Source organism: Balaenoptera ricei, chromosome 7, assembly GCF_028023285.1.
Source record: "Balaenoptera ricei isolate mBalRic1 chromosome 7, mBalRic1.hap2, whole genome shotgun sequence".
NCBI lineage: Eukaryota > Metazoa > Chordata > Mammalia > Artiodactyla > Balaenopteridae > Balaenoptera > Balaenoptera ricei.
Genome location: NC_082645.1, coordinates 83687734 through 83714303, shown reverse-complemented (window position 1 = coordinate 83714303; position 26570 = coordinate 83687734). Strand labels below are relative to the sequence as shown.

The 26570-nt window shown below is 39.6% G+C and overlaps 1 protein-coding gene and 1 non-coding gene across 4 annotated transcripts in view; both read left to right on the top strand.

Moving 5' to 3' along the window:
• The window catches only part of RFTN2 (raftlin family member 2), a 65204-nt gene extending 44481 nt beyond the window's left edge, over positions 1 to 20723 (top strand). For all 3 annotated transcript variants that reach the window (XM_059927321.1, XM_059927322.1, XM_059927320.1), the window contains 2 exons: positions 7315 to 7393; positions 19280 to 20723. In XM_059927321.1, coding sequence (XP_059783304.1) covers positions 7315 to 7393; positions 19280 to 19540 — 340 coding nt within the window. In that variant the 3' untranslated portion in view covers positions 19541 to 20723. The remainder of the gene's footprint in view (positions 1 to 7314; positions 7394 to 19279) is intronic.
• On the top strand, positions 3940 to 4012 carry TRNAW-CCA (transfer RNA tryptophan (anticodon CCA)). The gene has a single exon. It is a non-coding gene; the product is annotated as a tRNA-Trp (tRNA).
• Positions 20724 to 26570: the final 5847 nt, after the last annotated feature.

Here is a 26570-nt window from a genome sequence, read left to right as displayed (position 1 = left end):
TTACCACTCACCTTTGAATCCCTAAATAGTACTATTTAGTTTTGCCTGTTTTGAATTTTTAAAAATGGAATTATATATATTCTTTCACACGTTGCTTCTTTCACTTAACATTGTAAGATTACAAACAACTATGTATAAAATAAGTAAGCAACAAGGATATATTGTGCAGCACAGGGAAATATAGCCATTATTTTGCAGTAACTTTAAATGGAGTACAACCTATAAAACTATTGAATTGCTATGTTGTACACCTGAAACTAATATAATATTGTCATATAATCAACTATACTTCAATAAATAAATTAATAAAATTATAAAAATTAAATTAAAAAAAAAAGCATTGTAAGATTTATCCATGTTGTGTGTAGGTATTTGTTTATCTATTCTGCTGCTGATGGTTTGGTTGCCTCCAGGCGCTGGCTGTGACAAGCATGCTGTCCTGAACTTGAGGACACGTGCCTGAGTTTCTCAAGGGTGTAGACCAGGAAGTGGAATTGCTGGCTCACAGGGCACTTCTTTAGCTTTATTAGATATAAATGCCAGACTCTTTCCAACTAGAATATTGCAGCTTACTCTCCCACCAGCAGGATGTGAAAGTTCCCATTGCTCCAACAAAAAAATTGGTCGTACTTTTAAATTTTGTCATTCTGGTAACTGTATATACAGTATGATCTCAGGATGGTTTTAGTTTGTATTTACCTAATTGCTACTAAAATTGAGCGCGTTTTCATATGTTTATACCACTGAGATTTTTCTTTTGTCAAGTACCTGTTTAAATCTTTTGCCCACATTTAAAATTGTACTTATAGGAGTTTTTAAATATATGTTGGATGAGACTTTTTGTTACGTGTGTTGCAATGAACTCTCTGATTCTGTGGCTCGTCTTTTTACTCTCTTTATGATGTCTTTCGATTAGCAGAAGTTTTTAATTTTAAAATATGCAAATATATCAATTTTTACCCTTTTTTGTGTATTGTTTAAGAAATCTCTCCCTTCACTGAAGCAATGGGGGGAGGCAAGGAGTGAATTGTTTTTAAATTTGGGCATAACGTGGGACATTTTAATTTTTTTAATTAACATAAAATTCTGTAAGCTATAGTTATTATAGGCTGATGTGCCTGAGTAATACGTTTTGTGAGGAGGAGGAGGAAGAGCTAAATCTTAAAAGATTCATACTGAATGTCAATGAAATTCGTAGAGGTAAAAAGACCTAGGAAGCCTTTTGTCTTTCCTGCAAGCTTTGCTCACTTGCTATGATTTTTTTTTTAAAGCATGTCCTCTGGCATCAGTACATTATCACAGAAACCAAATGCCCGTTAATTCATAAAGTCTTTGATTCTTCAAATATCTACTGAGCACTATTTTTTTTTAACATCTTTATTGGAGTATAATTGCTTTACAATGGTGTGTTAGTTTCTGCTTTATAACAAAGTGAATCAGCTATACGTATACATATATCCCCGTATCTCCTCCCTCTTGCGTCTCCCCCCCACCCACCCTATCCCACCCCTCTAGGTGGTCACAAAGCACCGAGCTGACCTCCCTGTGCTATGCGGCTGCTTCCCACTAGCTATCTGTTTTACATTTGGTAGTATGTATAAGTCCATGCCACTCTCTCACTTCGTCCCAGCTTACCCTTCCCGCTCCCTGTGTCCTTAAGTCCATTCTCTATGTCTGTGTCTTTATCCCTGTCCTGCCCCTAGGTTCTTCAGAACCTTTTTTTTTTTTTAGATTCCATATATATGTGTTAGCATATGGTATTTATTTTTCTTTTTCTGGCTTACTTCACTCTGTATGACAGTCTCTGGGTCCATCCACCTTACTACAAATAACTCAATTTCTTTTCTTTTTATGGCTGAGTAATATTCCATTGTATATATGTACCACATCTTCTTTATCCGTTCATCTGTCGATGGACACTTAGGTTGCTTCCATGTCCTGGCTATTGTAAATAGAGCTGCAATGAACATTGTGGTACATGACTCTTTTTGAATTATGGTTTTCTCAGGGTATATGCCCAGTAGTGGGATTGCTGGGTCATATGGTAGTTCTATTTTTAGTTTTTTAAGGAACCTCCATACTGTTCTCCATAGTGGCTGTATCAATTCACATTCCCACCAACAGGAGCACTATCTTAAAAGGGGCTTTCTGCTAATTAACGTGGAAGATGCAGAGATAAGGAGACTAGCTTTTCAGGGAGCTTAGACCTAGTAGGAAGGAAACATGTGTACCAGTGACCACTTGATAAATCCCTGCGAAAAGGATTAAGCTCCATGGGAGCCCCGAAAAGGGTGTGTGGCTCTTCAGTTGAGGGATCACTGAAGGCTTTCAGGTCAGTTGAAATGAATCTCAAAAGATGGGCAGGCTGGGAAGAGGAGTGGTGGTGGCATGGGCATTCCAGGTATGAGAATGCCACAAGCAGAAACTCAGCCACGAGCAACTGAGTCGAGGGGGCGATTCCCACAGGCCAATCAAATATGACCTTGGTTTTTATATGTCGAAGAATGTAGAAAGACTCTCTCCCACCTACCCATAAATTCTAAGTCTCCAGCTCTGTTTCAAAGATGCTTGAAATTGTAAGCAAATATTGGACCAAGCAGAAGTTCAACTTGTCCTCATAACTTCCTGCAAAAATAATTTTTAAATTTAAATATCACTAAAGATATCATCAAACCTTGATAGAACTGCTTTTTAGTTTTGTTTTTGTTGCTTGTTTGTTTTTATAAGTAGTACTTATTCACTCTTGTGCAAAACCGAATTCATGGGGACAATTTTTTAAGGCAAAGCTTTCAGTGATTCACTTTTTATGTGGCACTTAAATGCCACAGATCATGAACTTGCTCCTGTCTCTCCTTCCTTTCATCATACTAACACCAGGACCTGTATGTTCTGTTTAAATAGTCTAATTGGCCCAGGAAAAAAATGAACCCTTGTTTTTATTTCCTTTGTTATTGTCCATTACAATTCCTGAACAACATTATAAGCTGAAATGATAACTTGGGGAGATGCTAACATAGAAATCTGGACTTCTGCAAAATAGTCTACATTTATTCATTCATTATAAAGTTGTCCAGTCAGAATGGAATTAAACCAGGCCATTCCTCTCTGTAGTCAGGGCTTCCCTGAGTTCATTCTACACTTGCTGTAGAGATGGTGTGGTATTGTGGAAAGGGGGAAACTAGAGACAATTCATGACAAAACTCTGGGTTTCAATTTCTTTACTCATAAAATGGGGAAAATAATATCTTCTCTGCCCACCTGAAAGGATTGTCATAAGAAACAAATACGCTAATTCACATGGAAAATACTCAGTACACTGAAAGCATTGCACAAATCGAAGTTACTTTTCTTAGTTTAGTCCATGAGATCTTCGTTAGTGGGAAGCCAGGCTTTTTCTTGATTGTCTGTTGATGCCATAGCAAACCCCTCTCCCTTAAAAACACCCAAGTAGAGAGTCTTCTTTTTGTTTTCTTATGAAATGAGTAGAAGAAGGCAGGAAAGGGAGAAGGAAACATTTACTGAGCAGCTGCTATGCTCCAGGGTCTGTGCAAAGAACTTTACATCCACCACCTCACTGGTATTATTAGAACCATCTGTGTTTTACAGAAGAGAAACAGGAGGCTCAGAAAGATAGGGTGACTACATCAGCGTCACATAGTTAGCAAGCAACAGGGCTGGGATGCAAACCCAGGGTCAATCTGACTCTAAAGCCATAGATACTATTTCTCGCACACTCCACTGCTTCTCTGATAAACACATCACAGAGAAATGATGTGTCCAAATATTTTGTAGTATAAAGTTGTAGAGTCGGTTGAACGCATTTCTCCCCCATCTGTGGCCTGGCTGCTCTGCTTGTGCTGTCAATACAGTCCCTGGCTCGCTCTCCCTGGATATCCCACACTCACGTCTGCCTGCATTGAAGGATGAGCTTATGGGACTCCCCTGGTGGTCCAGTGGCTAAGACTCTGCACTCCAAATGCAGGGGGCCCAGGTTCAATCCCTGGTCAGGGGACTAGATCCCACATGCCACAACTAAGAGCCCACATGCCACAGCTAAAGATCCTGCGTGCCACAACTAAGACCCGGTGCAGCCAAATAAATTAAAAAATTAAAATTAAAAAATAAAAAACAAACAAACAAAGGTTCTTAACTGCCTCTCAGGAAGGTACTAAGTTACTCAGTTAACTAACAGCACTTTTTGGATAAAAATTTCTGTAGGGAATAGGAGATGTAGGCCCTGTCCTCTTAGAGCTTCCAGGAGAGCATTTGAAGTTCTCTCTGGTCCTGTAATGACTTCACCAGGCAAATCCTTTCAGAAACCCATGCTACAGGGGAAATATCCTTTCCAAGCTCAGTAAATAGAGTTACTTCAGGAGCTACTGGAGACTGTGAGTGACTCACTTTCCCTATCAAACAGTTGTCCCTCTGTAAGTCTTCAGACCTCTTTCTCTTTCTGCCATGATTAGATGCTCCAAACCAAAAGGCATTCCACATCTCACAGATGTTCTGAAAATAGCAGGACATATTTTAAATCAGAATGTCCTTTAGAAAACCAGGGACAGAGAGGTCTCAGACGTATTTCAAATTGGGTCTGGCTCTAAGGACCTCCCAAGGGATGGGAAGATGCTAACCTTCCAAAGTCTTACCTGGGCATCCAGAGACTGTCCTAAGATACTCAGCCTTTGAGAAACTGTCTCCACACTTACTGTTTTACCCCATTCATAAAGGTTGAGAAGCCTGCTGTCGGCCAAACATTACACCCTAGTGCGTTCAGACTTGCCCCATCCTATAATCGTTTGGGGAGAATTCACTCCAGGGTCATCCCCAGTCTCTACCCTGACATTCTCCTGCTTCCTATTCAAGAAGAATAATTCTACCCTGATCCCTCCTTCTCATCTTTGAATAGTTCTAGGCCTGGTTCCCTCACGTGATTCTCTACCTGGGTCACACACCTTGAACATTAGCCAGAAACCTCTTCTCTATTCTTGTGTCCCCTTTCCCTTGACTGTTTTGTCTGGAAGATATTCTTGATTCTGAGATATTTTCCTCCCACTTAACCCGCCCCACATTGCATTAAACGAGTGGAGGAACTGGAGGGAAATCCCATTTGCTGTGCTCCTTCCAGGGAAAGGCACCGCGGAGGCTCTTCATACACACTGACTTCTTTAACCATCACAAAGGCCCTGATAGGAAATGTAAGAGAATTTTAAAACTTTGCCAAAGTCACCAGCTATGAGGTGGTATTGTCGGCTATTATTGTAGTGTCAACTGGGGAAAAAAACCCAACACAACATGAGAGCTGTGAGTTTCAGTTTTATTTGGGGACTTACTAAGGACTCTAGCCCAGGATACAGTCTCTCAAAGAGCTCTGAGGAACTGCTCCCAAGAGGTGAGGCGGGCAGGTCAGTATATATATGTGGTGGTTTTTTTAAAATATTTTATTTATTTATTTATTTATTTATTTAGGCTGTGCTGGGTCTTAGTTGCGTCATGTGGGATCTTTAGTTGCGGCATGCAGACGCTTAGCTGTGGCATGCAGACGCTTAGCTGCGGCATGCATGTGGGATCTAGTTCCCTGACCAGGGATCGAACCCAAGCCCCCTGCATTGGGAGCACAGAGTCTTACCCACTGGACCACCAGGGAAGTCCCTATATATGTAGTTTTGGAGAAGGGTCACGTGCAATCAGGCACACATTTGGTAGAAGGTTAGTCATGAGGAACAGGTATCTCAGTTAATGACGTTAGATCTTTTCTAAGTATGGGAAGATGTAAGAATCCAGGTTCATAAAAAAATTTCTCCTGAAATATTTCTAGCTATGTAAGGGCTTGTTTTCCCAGAGCACCGAGTGCCTCATCCTGATCTTCACCTGAATTCCTCTCACGGTGGATTGTAGGTCAGTGGCTGCAGTGGCTAATGACTTGATTCTTGTAGAACTGGATGGTCGGCAACATTCTTTGTTTTACAGTAGAGTTGAGACTTGAACCCAGGACCCATCTGGTTCCAAAGCCACTGCCCTTTCGTGTATCCTCCCAGCCTCCCAAACAAACCAGCCTGTTCTATACACCGCTAGTCCTTTCCTGTGTCATAACTGACGTCTCCTGGTGATTCAAGTTGTTCCCAAAAGTTAGGGTATATTTCATAGCAAGTCTTTTCTTCTAATCAAAGATTGAGTTGAACTGAAATAAGATTAGACTAGAAGCAGTCCTTTAAAAATAAAGATAAAAAAGAAGCAGTCTCTCATTACCACTTTGTGGGAAGATTTGCGGTTTCTCAAAATTCAATAGTATCAGTAAGTTTGGGATTTTCAAATGGTGTGGGGTTAACCACTAGGGCCAGAGTTTCAATGTTGCATTTGTTTTCCAGAAAAGGAGTTCAGCATAAAATGCAGCTAATAGTGAGGTTTTGTTTGGGTTTTTTGCATAATAAAAGTCGTAACTGAGCAACATTAACTACAGACACTCCTCCCCATAAATCCATGGAGACTCTGTGAAAAGCATTTCAGAGAAATCCAAACCCCAAGTAGTCTTTGGCAAGGGGTAATTTGCCCTGATGGTAGTTAAATAAGGGGAATATTGAGTAGCTGACTACAAAGAAGCATCTGAAAATGAAAATAGCTGTGGCTGAAGTCCCTCAATGGAAAGTGTATATAAAATTTCTCACACGTGGCAGCCCAAACTGGTCTCTTCTTTTTATGAGACAAATTTGACAATGCATACCAAGGAGCTTAAATCATACCCTTTTGGCCTAATAATCCCACTCCTGAGAATTTATCTCAAGGAAATAAGTCATAAAGAATAAGGAAGACTGTACATATTTCTATAGCAGCATTATTTATAATTAGCAGAAAACTGGAAACAGCCTGATTTTACAATAATAAAGGAAAGGCTTAGTACATTTTGGTATCTTAATTCTTTGGGATATCATGCAGCTATTAAGAATATCATCCTAGTGTACAAACAAGAAAAAGGATAAGCATAGAATACAGAATGCAAATACGCAGAAGTTATAGACATGCAGAAATACACATGTTGATAAAGAGTAGGAGGTGACACAAAGAGATGAAACTAAGTATGTTAGTACAGTGAGATTACAAGTTTTAAACATTAAAATTTTCTTTTGTAACGACCATATTTAGTTTTTAGGGATTTTTTTCCCCTGTTTTATCTGCTTCAACTTATATAGAATCATATTCATAATTATTGTTGGATCAGAAGATTATTCTACAAAGGACACATGGGGAACATTCTAGCCAAGTGTGAAATATAGAGAATTACTAATTTACAAATACTAATGCTATTGTTTTAATTTGCAGTGAAGGGAATTTGGCTACAAAGCAGGTTGTGTTCCTTCAGAGACCAGTTATGTGGAATTCAGCCGCTCAAACACCGGAAGTGAGTAAAAATGATGCTTTATGAACTAAATGTTACACTGAAGCATTTAATCCTTAAACTCTCTTTGTAATTCTAAATGGTGAACAGATGAGGAAGTGTGGAGTTGATAAGGAAACAGTCTTCTGAACCAACATATAACAAAGGAAATGTACCAGCAAACAGGCATGTGAGACAGTTCTGAAGGGGATCAGAATATTACTCCAAAATATGCCACATGGGCATAAGGATTACTATTTTGAGCTAAAAGCAATTAAAAAACAGCAGACACAGGAGGACCTCTCTACCCTCTCCCTTTCTGACAAAAGCAGAGCATAAATTTCCCTTTTAAAAGGTGACAGAAATTTCCATTTGTAAAGTTGCCTCCCTCTCCTGTACCAGAGATGACTCTTATCACTGGGAACGACACAGACTGTAGTCCCCACAAACAAACCTTACTAAAGCCTTCCTTTCCATTAGTTTTCTCGAATACTTACCTTCCCACAATCTACTGCCCCTAGAAGCCCAAACCCCTTTTCCTTTGTCTAGTCACTTCACCACAATTTTTCACCCCTTGTAAAATGATATATAATCTCCCGGTCTAACTGCCTGTTTGGGTTTTCACTTCTCTGTGCAGCCCCCATGTGCATCCAAAATAAACCTTTTCTTCTATTAATCTTTTTTTAGTTTAATTTGCTGGTCTGAGAGACTGAACATAAGATGATAGAGGAAAAGTTTTTTCCTCTCCACAGTTATAAGCCTTATAAGTGAATGTGCGTGATATCTGTGTGATCTTGTCTATCTTGACTTCTGACAGCACTTTTGTATTGTCTCCTCAAGGTCATATTTTTTCAGCCCTTTGCTGAAGGGCTATGCTGAGCCTCAAGTCACCTTATCCTTAATAGACCCCTACTAGATGCACACCTAGAAGAGCATCGTTGAATGAAGCAATCTGTGCATTAATTAACTAAAGCATAACCTTCAAAACAGGAAGTTTGCCAATAGACCAGAAAATTATTTGAAGTGATTCTTTTTCTGTATATCAAGAAAATATTGTTTTAGAAAACTTTAAAGTTTTCTAAACTAGCAAAGCTAGACTGACAGTGTATGTAATGCAGCCATGCTACGTTGTCTCACATTAATTTTGCAAAGACTCCAGCTGGCTCCACAGGTAAGCAGGTAGAGAGGTGGAAAGGTGGATAGGAAGATTCCTCCCATGGGAGGAGAGCAGAGTGATCAAGTACACAGATTTTTTAGAAAAAGACTGAATTAGAGCCCACAGGTGAGCAGGGCCTCCCAACCCCGGTGAGAGTGGCTCAAGTTCACGAGTTCATTAAGAAATATTCGGTTAAGAAGAAGCAAGGTGGATCTATGTAAAGAATGGCCAGAAAAGGTTTTCATTCTTCTTTCTCCTTCCCCAAAGCAACTTCTCACCATGCTACAGCCTTTTCTTTTGTTTTTCTTTTTCTTTCTTCTTCTTTTTTTTTTTAAACATTCTGCAAACAGCCATCATTTCTGAGAAAGATCAACAGAATTCACAGCCTCATGGAATTTTGACTAACTGAGGGCCCTGGAATTGGTGTTTGTGAAGATATAAGACCCAAATTCAGCTGCTTCATGGTCTCCTTTCTTAGGGTTAGATATTAGTTCTCTGATTCCCTGAAAATATTTGAGCTCTTTTTGTTTAACTTTAAATACCATTCAGTAGTCTAGTGGTAGCTTTTCTCTGGGTAATCTTTATATTTACATCCATTGTAATATAAAATTTCTGGCTCATTTATATAATAGTAAGGAAGTACATAAATGGTCAGTTTTCATCAATGAGAAGCCCAGGAATAATATATTTTATAGCTTAGAATTCTACTTCTAAACGGATTTACTATTTTTAGTTCCTTTGATAAATCTTTAATTTTCCTAGCAGGAAATCTCAGGATATTGAGATTATTTCAGGGCAGAACATGTAGGTGATTCAGTCTGGAGCTGAAGTATGTAATAGCTATAATAGAAAACCAATTTGTAAATTCTTTTAGTTTTCTCTAGTGGAAATAATTTGTGATTTTATCTCGAGAAGGTAGTAGACTATCAGTATCGCCATAGAGTTAATTTAGCTATCTCATATATATTTTGTGAAAGTTATACATTTATAACATGGCTTGAAAAAACATTTTATTTTTTTTAAAAAAACAACCTACAGTTGTAGGTCTGTAATGGCACTATTCTTTGCTTGTACCTTGAAATCAGTTGTTGTTTGGGAGGTGCTGATGAGGGGATTGCTTTGTTTATAAAGGTTTTCAAAGAATTATTTCAAAGGTGTTTAGTTCTTTTTTTTTTTTTAATAAATTTATTTATTTTATTTTTGGTTGCGTTGGGTCTTTGCTGTGCTCCGGCTTTTCTCTGGTTGTGGCGAGCGAGGGCTACTCTTTGTTGCGGTGTGCGGGCTTCTCATTGCGGTGGCTTCTCTTGTTGCGGAGCACAGGCTCTAGGCGCGCGGGTTTCAGTAGTTGTGGCTCATGGGCTCTTGAGCGCAGGCTCGGTAATTGTGGCGCACCGGCTTAGTTGCTCCGCGGAATGTGGGATCTTCCTGGACCAGGGATAGAACCCGTGTGCCCTGCATTGGCAGGCAGATTCCTAACCACTGTGCCACCAGGGAAGCCCAAAGGTGTTTAGTTCTAAAAACCAGTTGGTGGAAATTTGAGACATTACAAACATTGCCCTAGGATTGTTAATGAGTTTTCAATAAAATGATAAATTTCATGGGCTGGTAGAAACTGATCTAGGGTTTAACCCTTGAAAAAAAAAGTTCTCTCTTTTACTGAGATTAATGTCAAGATATATAAGACTTTTTGTATTCAGTGTTGCACCCAACATAGAACAGTACTTTTATGTTAAGCAAAGCCATTTCATGCGTCTGTATAGGGGAGGGAATTGAGAATCACATGATGAAGAAAGCATATTGTTGGAATTTTTTCTTCTGAAGTTATAAAGACCTTTACGTTTGGAATTTGTTTATATTCCACAGATATGTTTTTACACAATATTCTAGATAGCTTGAGAATTTTTTTAAATATGGAAAATATCAATTCAAAATATTTATACTCCCAATTACTGCCTCAATTTTCTTTAAGCTATTGAAAGATAGTTTGTTTTAGGAAAATTAGAAAAATTTTAGAAAAAAATTAATAGGAGAAAATCTTCTGAACTAGAGCTAAGCAAAGAGTTCTTAGGCATGACACCAAAATCATAATTCATTTTAAAAAATTGATAAATTAGACCTTATCAAAATTTAAAACTTTTGCTCTGTGAATAACACTAAGAAAATAATAGAAAAGCCACAGACTGGGAGAAAAAAAAAAGCTTTGCAAATCACGTATATGACAAAGGACTTGTATCCAGAAGGTATCAAGAACTCTCAAAACTTAAAAAGTAAGAAATAAACAACGCAGGTAAAAAATAGTTAAAAGTCTTGGACATCTAACCAATGAGGATATGTAGATGAGAAATAAGCACATAAAAAGACATTTAAATCATTAGTCATTAAGCGAAATGCAAATGAAAACCATGATGAGACACTACCATACATCTACTAGAATGACTAAGATTAAAAAATATTGACAATACTAAGAACTAGCAAGAATGAGGAGCAATCAGAACTATCAAACGCTGCTGGTGGGAATGCAAAATGGTACACCCACTCTGGAAAACAGTTTGGCAGCTTCTTACGGGGTTAAACATACACTTACATATGACCTAGCAATCCCACTCTTGGGCTTTTACCCTAGAGAAATAAAAACGTTTGTTCACACAAAAAGCTACACATAAATGTTTATATGCTCTATTCATAATCTCCAAAAACTGGAAAAAATCCAAATGTCTTCAGCAGGTGTATGGATAAACAGCTGTGGTACTTCCATACAATGAATACTACTCAGAAATAAAAACAAATGCACTCTTGATATGCACAATGGTGTGGATTAATCTCAAAAAGCATGCTGATTAAAAGAAGCCAGTCTCAGGGAGTTCCCTGGTGGTCCAGTGGTTAGGTCTTGGCACTTTCACTGCCGGGGCCTGGGCTCAGTCCCTGGTCGGGGAGCTAAAATCCTGCAAGCTGCACGGCACAGCCAAAAAAAAAAAAAAAGCCAGTCTCAAAAGGTTATAGACTGAACTATTCTATTTTTTTTTTAATTTTTAAAATTTATTTATTTATTTTTGGCTGTGTTGGGTCTTTGTTGCTGCATGCGGGCTTTCTCTAGTTGCGGCGAGCAGGGGCTACTCTTCATTGTGGTGCTTGGGCTTCTCATTGCGGTGGTTTCTCTCGTTGCAGAGCACGGGCTCTAGGAGCTTGGGCTTCAGTAGTTGGAGCACGCGGGTTCAGTAGTTGCAGCACTTGGGCCCTAGAGCACACGGACTTCAGTAGTTGCGGTGTGTGGGCTCAGTAGTTGTGGCTCGCGGGCTCTAGAGAGCAGGCTCAGTAGTTGTGGCACATGGGCTTAGTTGCTCCGAGGCATGTGGGATCTTCCCAAACCAGGGATGTAATCCATGTCCCCTACATTGGCAGGCAGACTCTCAACCACTGTACCACTAGGGAAGTCCCTGTGCTATTCTATTTATATGACATCCTCAAAAAGACAGAACTGTACTGTGGATAACAGCTCATGGGTTGCCGGGCATTTGGGGTTTGGGGAAGGGTGTGATAAAGGAATAGCATGGGGGGTTTTGAGGGGGATAATAGAACTGTTCTGTGTCCTGACTGTGATTTGTACACAAATTTATACACATGTATTAAAATTCATAGAACTTTACACTTTTACATATTTAAATTTAAAAGATTGTATGCTTTATAATTTTAATTATTTAATTTAAAAATAAAATAAAATAAAAATGTTATGAAAGATTGTAGGCTTTATAAATCACATAGGCTATATTTTTTATACCTTTGTCCTTCAGTAAAAACTCTCCTTGGATAATGGAATTTTTATGAGGTATAATGAGATTGTTAACCCCCCTTTCCTCTACATGAGGCTCTGTAGTATAAATAAAGCAAGGTTCTTTTTTTTTTTTTTTTTTTTTATTTATTTATTTATTTATTTATGGCTGTGTTGGGTCTTCGTTTCTGCACGAGGGCTTCCTCTAGTTGCGGCAAGCGGGGGCCACTCTTCATCGAGGTGCGCGGGCCTCTCATCGCGGCCTCTCTTGTTGTGGAGCACAGGCTCCAGACGCGCAGGCTCAGTAGTTGTGGCTCACGGGCCTAGTTGCTCCGCGGCATGTGGGATCTTCCCAGACCAGGGCTCGAATCCGTGTCCCCTGCATTGGCAGGCAGATTCTCAACCACTGCGCCACCAGGGAAGCCTGCAAGGTTCTTTTTATCTTGCTCTTCCTTTTATCTATTTAAATTTTTTTCTTTATTTTGTGGGGAGGGCTCTAGATAGACTCAAGGAAGTGAAAGCTATGCTAAGCAGGGTAAGAGACTCTGACCAGGATTTTACCTCCATCTATTAAATGTTCTCAATTTTTCTTCCAAGATCTTCTTTCTTAACTTTTCTGTTTCTTTGAAGACTCAAATAAAAAACTCATCGGATTTTTCTGTTACCTAAAAATCTTTATTTCAGTTAAATTCTTCAGCCCATTTCCCTTTGATAATTATTTATAAGAAACAACAGGTCATTTAAAAGTATTTAGTTTCCACTGACTCAGACAGAGTAGGGTTTCCATCCAGTGGTGTTCTTAGGGGTAGACAACAAACCATGAAAGGGATTCCAGGGGATGGGTGTGTGTGTGTGTACAAACAGCTTCTGCCAGGCTCTCCAAGCCTCCGTGTCCTCATCTGTAAAATGGACAGTGTTAGTACCTACCACAGGGTTGGGAGGAGGATTCAGTTAGAAAACATGTAGGGGGCTGGGCACAGCACCTGGTCACATGGAATGTTGCTTTTGTTTTCATAGGAATGTTTTTCTTTCAACACTAGATGATTAAACACTAACTCTATGGAGAAACTGAAGAAAAAATCCAGAAACTCCTAATGACCCTCCATTTTCTCCAGCTAAAAATTACCTTCAGCTAATATGTAGGAATGTAGTGCATTGATGCTTTTTGACGTTCAAAAAAACACACATGAATATATATATATATATATATATATATATATGTTCATATATATATATATATAAAGCAAATATGGCAAAATATTAACAAGTGTTGAACTAGGTAGTAGGTTCATTGTAGTATCCTTTAAACTTTCTGTATATTTGAAATTTTTCATAATTGGAAAGTTGGGAAAAATTAAGCTAAAAAGCATTAGTTGCCAACAACTTTTTTCTGTCAGTTATTAAGTGGTAACTAATTAGTTACTAAGATGCTATGCCAAAAAGACCGATATAGAATGATTTAAATACAACAGAAGGGTCTCTCTCATAATTATCTACAGATGGGCAGGCAATCCAGGGTGGGCAAAGCTCTGCGTCATGGCTGGTCAGCTCTGCCACCCTCAACATTTGGCTTCTGCCTCTGGACCCAGGACTGCTTCTTCACTCATTGCTGTGTCCAGCCAGCAGGAAGTAGGAAATTCCAGGCATGCTTCTAAGGCACTTACCCCCAAGTCACAGACATATTTCTTCTCACATCCCATTGGCCTGAACTTTATGTCACCACAAGCATCTGCAAGGGAGGCTGGGAAATGTAATTGGGGCAACCATGTGCTGGTACCATAGTGAAATACTACATGCTCAGCTAAAAATTGCAAGGCATTGGTGGTGAGGTGGGTGCAGAGTTCTGTTATTAAAAGAAAGATAGAGAGAATAGACCCTGGGAGACAAGAGTTAAATTTAAATGGTTCCAATTTACATTTGTTTTTCTTCTTTAGAGAAGTTTTGCATTCAAATTATTTTCTTGTCTTTAAAATGTATCTCAAAAGGAATGATTTACCAAGAGGTAAAGACTTCTTGGGCACATCTATTGAATCATTTCTCTAATACAAACCAAGAAGTGAAGGAGCTGCAGTCACAGAAATGTTCTGAATTAGGTCTTTTGAAGGTAACTATAAATAAAATCACATGGGGACTTCCCTGGTGGCACAGTGGTTAAGAGGCCGCCTGCCAATGCAGGGGACATGGGTTCGAGCCCTGGTCCAGGAAGATCCCACATGCCGCAGAGCAACTAAGCCCGTGCGCCACAACTGCTGAGCCTGTGCTCTAGAGCCCGCGAGCGACAACTACTGAGCCCATGTGCCACAGCTACTGAAGCTTGTGTGCCTAGAACCCGTGCTCCGAAACAGGAGAAGTCACTGCAGTGAGGGGCCCGCTCACCGCAACAAAGAGTAGCCCCCGCTAGACGCAGCTAGAGAAGGCCTGTGTGCAGCAACAAAGACCCAACACAGCCAAATATAAATAAATTCATAAATTAAAATAATAATAATAAAAAAATAAAATCACATGAATACTAAGAAATATTTAACATATACATTAACTTCTTTACTTACTGCATGGTAAGATAATTATTTAATCAAACTTTGTTCTTACTTTTCCAGTCATTTGAAGTTAATTTGAAATTATTGGAAAGTCACAGGGTCATATTTCATTCACAAGCTGTTAGTATCCTCAATTGAAGTCCATGTGAAATCTAATTTGGTGCCAGTGTAAATAGAAGATGTCAGGTACCTCAAAGAGCATCATGTATAAATAAAAATGAAAGCATTTTGCTTTTATCATTAATGAAGTCCTTCATCTAGGGAATGCTTTTCACTAAAAGCAAATAGGCTTCTTACTGGTGTGGGCAGAAGGGAAGAGGGATCACCGCAGCCATAGGGTAGTGTTCAGGCTGGAGAGCAGCCCTCTTCTGGGCCACCCACGCTTGTTTCCATATGACTTATTGGTGTCCCTTGGGGTGTAAGGGACAGAAACCCTGCTCAGATTAGCCTATGTCCATAAGGGAATTTATTGGCTTCTAGGTGGGAAGGATTCTGGCATAGCTCATAATATCAAAAAGAGAGTTACAAAAAACAGTGCCTCAGGGACTGATTCCAGAGATTCAACAGCCCCAGGATGTTCCGTTTGTTTCAGCTTCTACGTATGTATGTGCAGAGGGCTTCTTATGAGGTGAGTATGGCCACCTACCTCATCAAAAAGAAAGAACTTCTTGAAATAACTCAGGCAGAGAAAGACAAATCCTGTATGTTAGCACTTATATGTGGAATCTAAAAAATAAAACGAACAAATGAATATAACAAAAAGAAGCACACTCACAGATATAGAGAACAAACCAGTGGTTACCAGAGGGGAGAGGAAAGGAGGGGGAGGGGCACGATAGGGGTAGGGGGTTAAGAGGTACAAACTACTATGTATAAAATAAATAAGTTACAATAATATATTGTACAGCACAGGGAATATAGCCGATATTTTATAATGACTTTAAATGGAGTATAACCTATAAAAATATTGAATCACTGTTGTACACCTGAAACTAATATAATATTGTAAATCAACTATACTTCAATTTTTAGAAAGAAAGAACTCTTTATCCTAGAGTCAATATAGCAATCCCAGGGAAGGACTCTGATTGGATCTGATTGGGTCCCATGCCCACACTGCAGTAGAGAGGAAGGTGGATAAGAAAGCTAGCTGGAAAGATGGTTGTCCACGACACCTTTTTCCCTTCCCAGGTTTGAATGATTTTGACAGCCCCAAGCTTGGATGACTCAGGAACATATTCTGTGAGCAAGAAGGGTTGGGGTTTCTCTGCATGATTCAAAAGCTCGGACTCTTCTAACTGGTACTGGAGTCACACTTAGTCTTACAGCGGCTTCCTATTCCTCTTTCAACCCTGAGACACACAAGGAAGAGAAATCCTGAATGTCCACTCCATGTTTTTATTACTTTATAAACCATATTTTTTAGCTACTCTTCCACTCTATCCATCATAACACTGTCCAAGACAATGTAATGTTTTATGATTGCTGGTATAATTCTGACTTTGTTCTTTCGCTTTTGTTTTTAAGACGTCAACAGTGGAAAATGAAAGATACATTGGTAGGACACCCTAACTGAAACTGGTTTGTCACTGAGTCTCATGTATTTGAAATGGGTCATTCATTTTTAGTAAATGAGGATGATTCTCAGAAGTTGATCAATTTTATTAAAGGGTAGCATTAGATCTGCATGCAAATCTTGGTAGAATCTGCTCTCATTCTACAGTGAAAATATCAGAAGAAAGTGAGAACCTATATGAATAAGTCTGGAAATGTTGCATGAAAAATCTCTTTATTGACAGAGGGAAATATTCAAAATATAGTGAGTGTTAAGTGCAAAAGTGAGCTAGCTGTACACATCCATGTGTGCATATGCAAATACATAGTAAAACATGCCAAATTTAAACAGTGGTATCTCTGTGAGATGGGATTGTGGGTGGGTTTTGCTTTTTTCTTTATTTTTGCCTGGTTTTCTATGCAGAGCGTGTATTATTTTTGTAATTGGAAATTTTTATTTGAGAAACATACAAATCTTTGACCACAAATCTACTCATATTTTTGCAAAGCAGATAATGTGAAAAAAATAAGGTAAGACACTCAGGCTCCAGTTCAAAGCCAGCTACTCCCTGACCTTGGACAAATACCATCTTCTTTCTGGGTCTTACCTCTGTACAATGAGGGATTAAAGTAGATGATCTCCAAGGACTGGTCAGGTTTCAGTCTCCTACACTCTAAGTTATAAGAACATTTCAATTTGATTTGTTGGAAAAGCTATTATTTCATGTGGAATGAGGGAGGCAACGTCATTGCTGAACATGTATTTATTAAAAGTCACTTGGTAAAAAAAGAAAAGAGTTTGTCCTGAAATCTTTTATAGAGTTAGGTATTTTGTCATCTTCTAATATTTAAAATTTAAAATTTGGTGGCTGTTTACTTATTAATACTTATTTAAAAGTGAATTACTGTCACTATCTTATTATTCTGAATAATACCCAATTTTTATTAAGAAAATTCTCATTGAGTATGTGAGAGCTGGCCTCTATTGGCTGACGTACAAGAAGGAATTTATTGCAAAATTCACCTTTGGCCCTGGTGCTGGTGAAAAAGGAAAGATCCAGGCTGCCAAGTGCTCCCAGGCTCCCCCTCCTTCCCATTTCATTCAGTCAACAGGAGAGGTCATTCAGGAGTGAATGCATCCTTTGTGCCTGTGGGAAAGGAGCCAGTAGCTAGGCTTGAGAAAGGAGCAGTACCCGTCAGCCCTGCCTGCAGCCAAAAGGCTATATCCTCACTGACCAGCGTCCCAATGCCAGGCAGAACATGACATTCTCAGATCCTCTACCCTGAGAGTAAATCTGTCAGGTTCCACTGCTTGTATTAAATTCAGTACATTTGGTGAATGGGCATAAAAAGGGAAAAGATTTGAGATCTGAGACTTGCACTTGATGAATGCAAATGAAAATGTCCCTACCATCAAGCTATGTCTGACTCGGGCTGTGAGAGTGGGCCTTTAGTGAGGCAGGACCCACTGCAGACTTGTTCCTTTCAACTTGTCCAAGGACTCCAGTAACTCAGCCAAGGAAAAGACGAGCTGCCAACACACTCCTTTCAATGCAACACACTGAGGCCTGCATCCTCCTATCCAAACAGTGCCGTCAGCCGTGGTTACGTTCCACACTAGCCCGCAAAATTCACTTTAATACAGCTGTTTGCATGGTATATTTGCCATGAAAGCCAGTATGAAATCCTTTTACTTTTATTTTTTTTTAATTTTTTGCCCCACCGCACAGCCTGCGGGATCTTAGCTCCCCGACCCGGGATCAAAGCCGCGCCCACTGCAGTGGAAGCACGGAGTCTTAACCACTGGACCGCCAGGGAAGTCCATGCATTTGTATTTTATACACTATAGTTCAACAAACCTAGGGATTAACGAACTTTCGTAAGACTAGCCTAGGCATCTGACTTCTATATATTTTTCTGAGAGATTTTTTTGAGTAATTTTAGTTCTCACGTTTGAGAAAATGTAATCCTAGTTCCCAACTAACATATAAATGAGCTTTAAGCAAATAAACTCTTTGTAATCTGGGAAATTACTGGGCTTTTTAAATGTTTTTTTAACTTTATCTTATTTATCATTACTCAGTTTTTGTGCCTGAGTATATGATCATGATCTAATATCTGTCACGTTATCAGTATTAAAGAAGCCCCCGTAATCTCATCAGGAGTCTGAAGATCCACAGTTCTCTCCCTGAGCTCTCCTTCTGTTGACTTAGATATCTTAGTTTGACTTAAGTTACCTTGGCAGAGACCACGTCTTTTTATTGCGAACCGCACCAAGGATGCGGTCAGGCCTCAGTAATATTTCATAGTGAAAATGTCCGCAGCTTCTCTGACAGTCTGCAGAAGGAGCCGGTCCCGCTGCTGAGCAATCCCACTGCGTCAGGCAGAAGCGGTTTGTAGCAGGACAAGGAGAGGGGTCGGCCCCACCTAGAAAGGCGCCCCTTATTCCAATATGATCTCAGTCTGCATTACCTGTGCAGCCTATTCCTATAGAAATGGGGGAGAGGTAGCCTCTGAGGCACTTTTTCTGCTGCTCAGATCGCGACAAACACCTAGAAGGAAAATGGAGGTTTTAGCGTATCTCTCCCTGCTCTGTTCCCCCAGGTAAGATCTCAGCAGGTCCCTCCCCTCAGAGGTGTCATTGAGGACCCAGACAGGGGCACACAGCCAGCCCGCCGACGAGGAGAACGATGGGCCGGGAAGCCACCAAGTGGTGTGAACAGAGAGGGGAGCGCACCTTCGCTTGGAGGGCGGGGAGCAGGGAACGGGAAGGGTGGCCCTGCGCTGGTCCTGGAAGAGGCGCAGGCTTTGGAAGAGAAGCGGGCAGGGAACTAGACCAGAAGGACAAGACGGCACCCATCCTTTTAACTCCTGGTCGCCAATCTCTTGTGTTTCAGAGGAAAGGCAGCCGGCACGTGAAAGGTGAAGACAGGAGCAGGAGCACCGGACTGGACACGGCCCTGTCGCAGCCTGCAGAGAGCAGGAGCCCGCCCGAGGCGCGCCCCCTCGCCCCTGCTAGAGAGTGCGGGGTGAAGGGGAAGAGGCCGGCCCGGCACAGCAGCTTCTCCGGGCTCAGCAGCGGTGACAGCGTCCTGCGGGAAACAGATGATGGACAGTTTGACCAGGAAGATGGAGTAACTCAGGTCACTTGTATGTGAGCAAAGAAGGAAAGGAACAGAGGCCTTGTAAATAATTATTAAAATAATTGCCAAGTTACTTTATTGTATTGCTTTATCTGCATTTATGTAATACTTTGAATTTTTCCAGACTCAGGCTTTCCTCTAATCTACGTAAACTTTGGCTCAACCTTCCAGGCAAGGAAGAATAACCAACATTACAGTTTTCTCAACTAAAACATCTGTTTAAACAGATGTCTTATGAGGTTATTAACCGATAATGTACTTCAGTGTCTCATGAATGCGTAAGGTATACTTTTCTTACAATTCCTGGTAAGACAACTAAATATCTCAACCAGTATTTTCACTTAATTAGAAAATTGTCAGGAAGTTAGAGCCTTACTTAAGCTGAAAATTCTCCCTCTCTCTCTCTCTTTCACACACACACACACACACACACACACACACACACACACAAAGGGCTAATTAATAAAGTACCTATTTCCTGAATATAACAATTAATCTAAATTTTGTCTTTAACTATGGTATGTATGTACAAAGCAAACCCTTATTTGTTAAAATATTCTTTGAAAAAAAATCCGTTTTGTATGTCTTTGGTTTTAAAGGGTCACCATGTTACCAACCTCGTACTGATTCATTGAGCTTAAACTTTCTTGTGTCTAATAGCCTAGAAACACAGCGAAGCAGCATCCCTTAAAATTCAATATAAGAAGAACCCACAATCTCAATATTTAAAAACCTTAGTAGACAGAATTAATTTTCTTTCTTTTAAATTGTATATAGTCTGAAAAGGGAAACATCAACTTTAAATGGAAACTGATGTCTTTTATCGGTCTAGATATGAATTATGCTTTTATTTTGATTGCTAAAGCATGAAGAATGTGGAAACCCAGAATTTTCAGTCCTGCAGGAGTAAAAAGGTGCTCATAGCACATGCAATGTGTACAGTGACTTATCTGTTCCATCTCTGCTTTTCTTGCTCTGCTACGAGGGATGCCTTTGCCTTGCCCAGCCTTTAACAGGTAAAGATTAAAATTTTACAAAATAGAGGATTTTCATTTATCTACGAAAGGCTTACTTTGAAATGTGGGTTACTTCAAATGAATTACAACTGTGCCATTGATGAGTTCAGCCTATTATATATTTTTATTAGCATTGGTGTTGACATTATAAAGTCATTTGAATAATAAAATGTCATTCGTAATTGGGCTATTGTTTTATTGAACACAAATGCTCATAATGTTTTACACATATGACAGGTATGTATTACATGTTATCAAATATATAGTGTAACTAGGGACTTCCCTGGTGGTCCGGTGGTTAGGACTCTGCACTCCTAATGCAGGGGGCACAGGTTCCATCCCCGGCTGGAGAACTAAGATCCCGCATGCCGCACAGTGTGGCCAAAAAAATAAATAAATAAACAGTTGCCATGGAAATCAACCATACTTCAAAAAAAAATTTATGGTGTAACTAAACTAGGTTGATCTCCATGAATTGTTGGTAAGATTGACATGGAATTATTCTACTTCTACTATGCAGAAGCATTACCTTTATAGGTATAAAGGAACTGAAGAATATTCTGCTCAGTATTATTCTGTGGAAATAGCTGTCAACAGTATTTTCAGAAGTGTTTTTTTGTTTTGATTTTTAGATGAACCTGAGTTCCATATTCAAGAGTTGGTGAATTTTTGGTAGAAATAAATACTACTTCTGGAGCCCACAAAATGCCATGAGTTACGAAACACAGGTAATGAACTCAGAAAGATCAGACAGTTTTTCCCAATGCCAGGGTCTACAACAGGCAGAGATTCTGGTATATTCTGTTAGTGTAAAGAAGGGATTTGAAGTATTAAAAACAGAGAAAGAAATTTATATCGACTAAAGGAAAACTCAGAAATCCCTTTTGATTTTTTAAAATTTGTATAAGAATACTTTCTTTTCACATTTTGTTTCTAATCTGTTATTTCTTATTAAAAAAATCTTTTTATTAGAATAAACTTAGCTGTCATACCCTTAAAACCTATTTTATAAACAGTTACTCCAACAGTTACCCTTAAGTTATGTGGCAAATTTGTATGATAGTGAATAATGACCAAATGGTTCTAGAGCATTTTATAGTTATATATAAGTAACTCTGAGTCTCTTTTTTTTTTTTTTTTTAATTTTTTAATTTATTATTTATTTATTATTTTTGTTTTTGGCTGTGTTGGGTCTTCGTTTCTGTGCGAGGGCTTTCTCCAGTTGCGGCGAGTGGGGGCCACTCTTCATCGCGGTGCGCGGGCCTCTCACTATCGCGGCCTCTCTTGTTGTGGAGCAGAGGCTCCAGACGCTCAGGCTCAGTAGTTGTGGCTCACGGGCCCAGTTGCTCCGTGGCATGTGGGATCTTCCCAGACCAGGGCTCGAACCCGTGTCCCCTGCATTGGCAGGCAGATTCTCAACCACTGCGCCACCAGGGAAGCCCCTGAGTCTCTTTTGAAAAACAAAAAGTACCAAAACTTGGACTCTATATGCCTAAGAAGTTAAATGTGAGTAACCTTATCATTATCTGCCAGTTGTACATTCAGTTCTTTTCATAACGCTGTGTAATTCCTTAGGGGCTCTGGCATGTGAATTTTTAATACTTATAAATTATGATGATGAAAAAATATGCAGATCATAGATGTGGGTGTGAGGTTCTGCCGTTCCCCTTGGTACAGCATCTATGGCACTTCTGTCTTAGGTTTCCATAACCACCTGTTAGTTCCATCCCATTTGGGTTGAATGTCACCTGTTATCTCCATGGACAGCATTTAGCACCTAATTACCAGAGAAATTGCCACTGAGCTGAGGAGCAGCTCTATCAATGTCACTTAAAGACAACAGAAACATCACTCTTTTTAAGAGACCTGAGAGCTTTCAGGAGCCTTCAGACACCTATAGAAGCAGGAGGCAGGGCTATGGTAAGTCCAAATCACAACTATCATCTCCAAATCATTTGTTTTATCAGGAGCAGGTGTTTGTATATTTGACTATAAATGTACCAGTTGCATTTTCATTTCTTTCATTCTGGAACAGCTAAGGAACTGTCTCTTTTTCCCAGGCTTTCCTCACTACCTTGACTCCTCGCTACCATTCCCTCTAGGCTGGAAGGACTATGGCTCTTTCAGCATTAAGACTAAAAAGGATTTTCTTCTCTCCACTCCTCAGGGCCCCAGCAGCTGCCTGTAGGGAAAGACTAAATTTCAAGTGAGCACTGAAACGGAGTGGTGCTAGCAATGGGGGGAGTCTATAACTAAGCGTTTTAATTCAAAATACACTGGTGGGTATGTAGGAAAACCAGCTAAATGCCAACCATCAAAACCACATCCATTTAAATAATATTAATTGGAGCAATTTATCATACCTTGAGAGCGAGTTTTACTTGTGCAATAGCCCAAAGTTTATAGAGCCAGTTCTGACATATGATTATACATAAACATAAGATGACCAGTGGTGAGTTTCTTGGTTTTATTTTTGCCTCATGTATCTCAGACTTGGAAGCTGAAGAAACCAGCAATCAGGAAATGCCAATGTTGCAGACCAAGAAAACCCTAACAAAAGCCTAGCAAGACGGCATATATTTAGACAATAACTGTTCTACTCCAGCCAAACACCACCACAGAAAAACCTGTGACCTCACCTGGACCTACACCAGCACAGACGGAGTGGAAAGCCTAGATTTCCACCCTCACAAGGCTATACCAAAGGGGCCCAACACGGCGGCCAGGGTGGTGTCAGAGAAAGACAGTAGGGAACTGGGGATTTCATCCCCACGGGCCAGTCAGAGGCTCCCCACCCTCGCCGCACAGTGTTAGTGGAGATCGTGTAAGAAGTTTGGACTTCACCCCCATCCGTAGTTGTTATACACCTAGACAGCAGCTTCAAAGGAAAATCAGTTCTGGCAACATGGGAACATTTTTTTTAACTTTTTTAACCTGTTAAGTCATTTCCCTGCAAAACATTATCTCAATTGCTGAAAATGAAGTTCCAAAGTGTACACTAAGGCATAAAAGGCCAGTGAAGCAAACCAATAAGAAATGGAAATCAAGTTATTCTTATCTTCTCATCAAAAATGTAATCACTAAATAAAACAGCTGGGGGAATTAGAAGATTTGCCTACATGGAAAAAAGTTTGAATTGACCTTCCATGTTTCAATCAAGTGTTCACTCTGTCCTCCCAGTTAATCACTGCTGTGCCTGAGCCGCCAGGAGACCTGACTCTGGGCGGGCTAGCCAAGAACCACCTACACGGACATCTGGGAAATCTGAAGTCCAGGCTTTCTAATGTAAGAATTTCTTTGGTTGGGTATGCGAAAAACTGTTAAACACACACATTTCAATTCCTTTGTGTCTTGATGGGGGTACTAATGCTCAGGGACAGAGTCGTTTTCAACATGTTAAAGTTTCAAAAGTAGAACCACTCACATCACTGTAATAGATGTGGTTAGTAAAATGACTTTTTATTTAACACAAGAGAATATAGCATGTCTTCTAATTTCAGTAAATTAATAGAAAACTGAGACACACCAAATTTGGATATTTTACTTACATTTCCTTTATTCTTTCTCAGACTATAGGCATAGTTTAATGTTTATACAGCACATACAAAAAGTGGGTTTTAACAGTTCAATATTTTTTCCTGTAAACATTAGTTCCTTAGCCACATGTCATTCTTCTGAATTTGTTCTTTTGGGAAACCATGTGACTCAAGATTTTTCTCCTTGTCTAACGCCCTCCAAAAGTATTAGTTAAGATTCCATTTTTTAAAACTTCCAGCTTTATGGTATAGCTGCAGACTGACATTTTATGTATGTTTCTCCCTTTTTTCCCACCTCTTTATGTAAAGAGCTACTGCCACGGACTTGAGTTAAAATGAATGGGATTCAGACCTTATTTCAAAATATCTTCCAGATGAATTAAAAATTAAATATAAAAAACAAAACTATAAAAATACTGTAATAATATATGAGCAAATATTTAGAGCATAATTCAAAACCCAGAAGCCATAAAGGAAAAGACTGTGTAAATACTAAGACTGCACATTTAAAACCTGCACACAAAAAAACACTCCATTAACATCATCAAAAGGTAAACAAAAAATTGGAATCAAGAAATGATCAAATAACAAAGGGCTAATATTCTAAGTATGCAAAGGATGTTAATAAAAAACAGATGTACAACCTAGTAGAAAAAACTGCAAATGACACAAATAGGTAGTTTATTTAAAAGTCTTTTTTTTTTTTTTTTTTTTTTTTGGCCACCCCGCACGGCTTACAGGATCTTAGTTCCCCAACCAGGGATTGAACCCAGGCCCTCAGCAGTGAGAGCGCAGAGTCCTAACCAATGGAACGCCAGGGAATTCCCAAGTAGTTTATTTTAAAAAGAAACATAAACAACCAATAAACATGCCCTCGTTTAAACTCACTAATAAAAAATTGTAAAACAACAAAAAAAGAAAATGTTTTTTTTTTTAAATTGGGTTAGCAGTTTTCAAAAGATTGCTAATACCCAATGTGGGCCAGTGTGTGCAGCCCGGAGGGGAGCAGCCTTCTTATAACCAAGAAATAGCCTTGAGGAAGGTGGCCATACCCCAGGGATGGTGGGATGGAAAGTCAGGAGGAGCCTGGGACACCAATGAAGGACCCTGGAGCCACTGCACAAGCCCAGAACTGCTGACCTCTGGCCTTGTTACAAAGAAAAGCAAAACCTTATTTGGTTAAGCCAGTCCATTCCAACACATGCTGCCTAACACAATCTTACTCAACATAAGAACTAAAGAAGTCTCCCGAGGATAGGTAGCAGGCAATGTTCAGAAACATATGAAATAGCAGATCAAAACAGAGAAGCCTGAGCTTTGGAGCCAGGACTGAGCGCAGACCCTGGCCCTGCTACTTGTTCCTGTGGACTCTGAACAGCTACTTTGAAGCTCAGTTTACTTATGTGTAAAATGGGGATAGTAACAAACAAATTTAATCGTATGAGGATTTAGTGCAATTATGTGGGAAATGTACCACAGTTCCTGACACCTGGTTAGGTGCTCGAGAAATTGAAACCATTATTTTTTTTCAAAAGGTCCAGCTTTAAGTTTGCAAAGAAGTTCTTTTTAGTGAGGTGAACAATCTTATGCTTGGGGAAACTCCAGAATAAATACAGGGCATCTTTTAAATATGAATATAACAGCTAAAGATTTAAATATATTTCTATGTGGTAGATAAAAAGATTCACCAGTACTTTGCCAAGTATATTAGGTAGTTCACAGGGTCTCCAGAAGAACCAGAGACCCAAGACCGGACGCTAAGCAGCCAAGAACAAATTACGTCTGCAGAAGACCATGCTGCTATCTCTACAGGCACAGATGATATTAAAGGCAGATACCCCAAATAAAAGGTGGAGGAGCGAGGATATATTTTAAGAATGCTTTTTAGTTTTCAGCGTTCAGTCTCTTGTCAGTGATGAAACCCTCCTCCTGAAACAGATTCCTTGTGAGAGGACGCAGTTTCACTCTCTCACCCATTCGTTCCTTTAACAAATATTTCTTAACTCTTGGTCAGTCTTGCACTTATGGAATCAACAGGCTGACGGAGGAGAAAGATAGTGCATGAACAGTAATAGAAATAATCATGTAATTATAGTTGATGGAAATACTCATAGGAAGCAAAGTTTGCTAGGAGGGCATATAACAGATGAACCTAATATATTCAAGGTCAGGGAAGGCTTCCCTGAGCAAATGATATTTGATAAATAATAATATTCTAGTAATAGATTGTGTTTGTGTTATAAAATAATAAACAGATCATTTTAGTGAATTTTTAAAAAATACTTATTTATTTAGGCTGCTCCGGGTCTTAGTTTCGGCACGCGGAATCTTCACTGTGGCATGCGCACTTCTTAGTTGCGGCATGCGTGTAGGACCTAGTTCCCTGACCAGGGACCGAACCGGGTCCCCCACATTGGGAGCGCAGTCCTACCCACTGGACCACCAGGGAAGTCCCATAAGCAGATCATTTTAAACTTGAGGACCTATGAACTT